This window comes from Lolium rigidum, chromosome 2 (assembly GCF_022539505.1).
Source record: "Lolium rigidum isolate FL_2022 chromosome 2, APGP_CSIRO_Lrig_0.1, whole genome shotgun sequence".
NCBI classification, from domain to species: domain Eukaryota; kingdom Viridiplantae; phylum Streptophyta; class Magnoliopsida; order Poales; family Poaceae; genus Lolium; species Lolium rigidum.
The window spans coordinates 219,335,382-219,339,194 of NC_061509.1; the positions used below are offsets into that span (position 1 = coordinate 219,335,382).

A 3,813-nucleotide genomic window follows, 5' to 3' on the forward strand; every position below is an offset into this window, starting at 1 on the left:
AGACGTCCTTAACAGGTCCCTGATTCCTGACATCGCCCTTGAGCAGCTACTGCGCCCAGGTACGTACAAACTGCTCACTCCGTTTCATAGTTATACAGAAATTTAGGTTCTTGAGAATTACCTTTGCATTGTATCATTCACCAATTGCAGTTTATTTCCTCAAGAATAAGAGATAGAATCCTAAACTTGTAAACAAGCGTAAGATGGTGTGCACGGTTCACATCTAGGAGGCAGAAATAAGCTTAGCTGAAATCATGCATATATGTCTTTCTCATAATTAAGCAAGATACATAAGCATAGCAGACATAGTAAACCTTCAGAAGTATGAGTGGTTTTTCAAATGGCAACACTACATGAATCATACTAAAAAACCACAGTTCCTAAGTGATTATGTAAGTTCAGCAACATGTAACCAGGATGCCTAGTGTTTATACGAAGTTCAGTTAGTGAGTTATGTGTCCTGTTAATCTCTGTTCAAGTTTGTTTGAATTGTGAACTGTGATTTTCTTCAGAGAAGATGGTGTTTTTAATTAGTTTTCAAAACGACCATGAACATGCAGGCGCTGTGAGCCAGGGAAATGGTGGGCTACGACGATGTCCGTGACCATGTGACATCCTTGTTCATTATGCTGAACAAGAAAACAGTCATCTTGTTTCGCATCGAGTTTCTCGTGGTCCTTGTCACATTACTGTTCTTTGCCATGTTCGCCATGGATTTTTTTCGCCGCATAATCCACAACTCTTTCATGAGAGCTGTCTTTAGCGTCTTCGACGCGGTCTCCGACTCCATTGTCTTGTACCTCCTGGGGGCCATGCAATCGGCGCCTTTCAAGAATCAGTTGTTCCCAGTCTGGGCTCTTGTTCTTGTCAATTTCCGTTACAGTGCAGACTACATCTCTGGCTATGGTGTTCCTGACCGCCGCGGACGAAGGTTCACTGAGTGGAGGAATGTTTTCAAGCTCCTGGGATCGGCATTCTTGAATTGGACTCGTGGATCCAGTTTCACGGGTCCACTGTGGTCGGTCTGGTATCTGCAGATCATGAGGAGCGCCTACAGATTCCGTTCACATAATTTAGCGTCCGTTTCTGTCTGGCATGGTGGGAGTTCGGAGCTTGTTGCAGAGCACATGCGTGCCATGTATGACCGTTTAAAGGACGCTTCTAAGAAAAAAGAAAGCTTGAAGGATGGTTCTAAAGAAAAAGAATACTTGAAGGAGGATCTCAAGCCAGTGGCAATGAAAGACTACAGCTACTTGGTCTATGGAGAAACAAAGCGACGTTTCAAACTAAAGAAGCCTCAGTATGCATTGTCTACCGACAATACAGGACCACTCATCACACTGGACAAGATCTGGGACTTTCCAATTGACCAGGGTAAGGATGGCAAGGATATCCCGCTGGCCTTTGCCTTGTCCAGGCTGCTGCGGTGCAGGCTGGAGAATGTGTCGCTGCAAAGATGTATATTTGGCATAAACCGAGAGCTGATCAAGAACATAATTGGTGGTAAGATAGGTACCAGCGATGCACTTAGGATAATGGAGCTGCAGCTTGCGTTTGTCCATGACTATTTCAACACCCGCTACCCCATGGTGTTCTGGTGTGGGCTCCGATCTCTCTTCTTCAGTCTGGTTCCATCTGTGCTAACCATCGGTGCACTCATTTTTCTTGCTGTGGACATCCGTAAGGTCTATAAGCCACCCAATGGCGACCTTGCCAATCTGGTGAAGGGTATTAATGTCGATATGATCATTACATGGGTATTCATTTCACTGATGATTGTCAAGGAGATATGGGAGATGCTGACCTACTTACTATCAGACTGGACAACCTTAATCATGGGGAGCGAGTATGTGCAGCGGAAGTTCAAGAGGACCAAAAAATGTATAGATTCATGGGTGGACTGGGTTCTACTGTATTTTTCCAGAACAAAGATTTCTGGTAGGAGGTGGCATGGATACATTGACCAGTATGTCTTCGTGCAGTCATACGATTACAGACCGACATTTTGGAATCTCATTCACAATCTAACCACAGGAATAATTCCAAAGAAGGATGATGGGGCAAAGCTCAGCAGCGCCATCAAAGTTCCAGACTATGTCAGGGAGGCAGTCCTGGAGAAGGTCACAAAAATTATGGAGGAAGAACTAGGTTGCAGTCCCGCAAAAAAAGGTTGCAATATGCCCAGGTTCATCAAGGCATTGTGCAACAGCAACCTTAGTAAGCAGTTGCAGAACTACCAGGCTTACACAGCACGGCCCATGAGCACTCAGATCGTCCAGGAGACAAGCCCTCAGATCATCCTGCCAACACCAACAGGCACTCACTTTGTCCTACCGTCAAGTACTAACACTGTCCTGTCAGCAAACTCTCACAACGTGGTGCCGAGAAGCAGTGATATAGTCCTACCGACAAGCTCTCACATCATTCTTATGTGGCACATTGCGACCAGCCTCTGCGAGATGGAGCTTGCCACAGAATATCGTGTCAACTTGAGCAACCCAGGGTTTCCGTGTTCCCTCTTGTCTTGGTTCACTTCTTGCTGCTCATCCCAACCGTATCTTTTGGACGTGGGTGAGAAGAAAGATTGCATCTTGTCATGGTTCACAAACTGTTGCTCATCCAAATCAAATATTGACGACAAGAAGAAAATGAATGCGAAGTTGCCTGATGAGCTCCGGGAAACATATATCATTGCAAATAGCTTGTCACGGTACTGTGCATATCTGCTGCTTTCAAAGCCTGACCTGATACCTGATAGCTTTCTTGTTCCCAAGATAGTCTTCCAGCAAACCGTAGAGAGTGCGAGTGATGGCATTCTGAAAGATTGCGATTCATTATTGAAAAGGTACATAAACCTCAAGGAAGAAGCAGAGAAACCTATCGAAGACTCTGAAAATGAAGATGCATTGAAACAAGGTGCCGTGCTGGCCAGGGAATTGCTCAATCTTGAAACTGATGAAGTTCGCTGGAAGATCCTCGCGGAGGTATGGACTGAGTTACTTATACATATTGCGCCCACGTGGAATGCACAGGCACACAAGAAGTGTCTCTCGGGAGGGGAGTTCATAACCCACATCTGGGCATTGCTTTGGCACTATGGCATCGAGAAGAGCAGCTTGTGGCCAAAGGATATTGGTCCTGAAAACAATGATCCACAAGAAGTTGGCCTAGGAAATGACAGTGATCAAGCTGGAGCAGCTACAAGGAACGACCAGATTGAAATTAATGTTGCTGAAATAGTAATAGACAATATGCGACTCAAAGAGCATGAGACAGGCAACTCAAGGGGAGTACTAAGGACCGTGGACGGAACATGGAGTTCAGAAATCGAGGAAATCATTCAGAACGTAACAGTGAAGACCACAAATGTTCAAAGAGGCAAGGCTGGTCAAGCCAAAAATGAGAGTAAAATGAAGAAGATTTAAGATATTGTTCCAGAGCAGTGCAATGTGACCTGAAGCACAAGCCAACTATGCAACCGTACGTTCAGCAACAAGACTGCAAGCGTGGGCCGAGGATCTGCTGATATCCTCTATTTGGGGACGTGATTTGTTATTTGGATGCTCTTGTCAATGCCTTCTAGTTTTTTTTTTTCCTTTTTCTTATCTGTTTGTGGAATCTCCCATTCGACTATCATTTTGTGTGGGATAGTGGGAGAGTGTTCTGCACTTTTCTACCAAATTGTGTGCGGTACAGGAGGTTATATGATGATTGTATTGAGTATGTAATTGATAATTTAGAATCTCAACTGCAATTACGTGTATTGCAAGTGGAAATCCAATTTGTTGCGATTATTTATATAGCAGGAGTTCA

The 3,813-nt window shown here is 44.6% G+C and overlaps 1 protein-coding gene across 1 annotated transcript; it reads left to right on the top strand.

Moving 5' to 3' along the window:
- The first annotated feature begins 578 nt into the window (after positions 1–578).
- LOC124690567 lies at positions 579–3,425 on the top strand. The gene is made up of 3 exons (XM_047223938.1): positions 579–1,133; positions 1,185–2,159; positions 2,295–3,425. Exons 1-3 carry the CDS (start codon positions 579–581, stop codon positions 3,423–3,425), a joined length of 2,661 nt encoding a protein of 886 aa, XP_047079894.1.
- The last annotated feature ends 388 nt before the right edge of the window (positions 3,426–3,813 follow it).

Coding starts and splice junctions, on each gene's coding strand:
- LOC124690567 (XM_047223938.1), top strand. CDS start 579: ATGGTGGGCTACGACGATGTCCGTGACCATGTGACATCCTTGTTCATT. Junction 1,134..1,184: donor TTGTTGCAGAGCACATGCGT/GCCATGTATGAC, acceptor GAAAGCTTGAAG/GATGGTTCTAAAGAAAAAGA. Junction 2,160..2,294: donor AAGAACTAGGTTGCAGTCCC/GCAAAAAAAGGT, acceptor ACAAGCCCTCAG/ATCATCCTGCCAACACCAAC.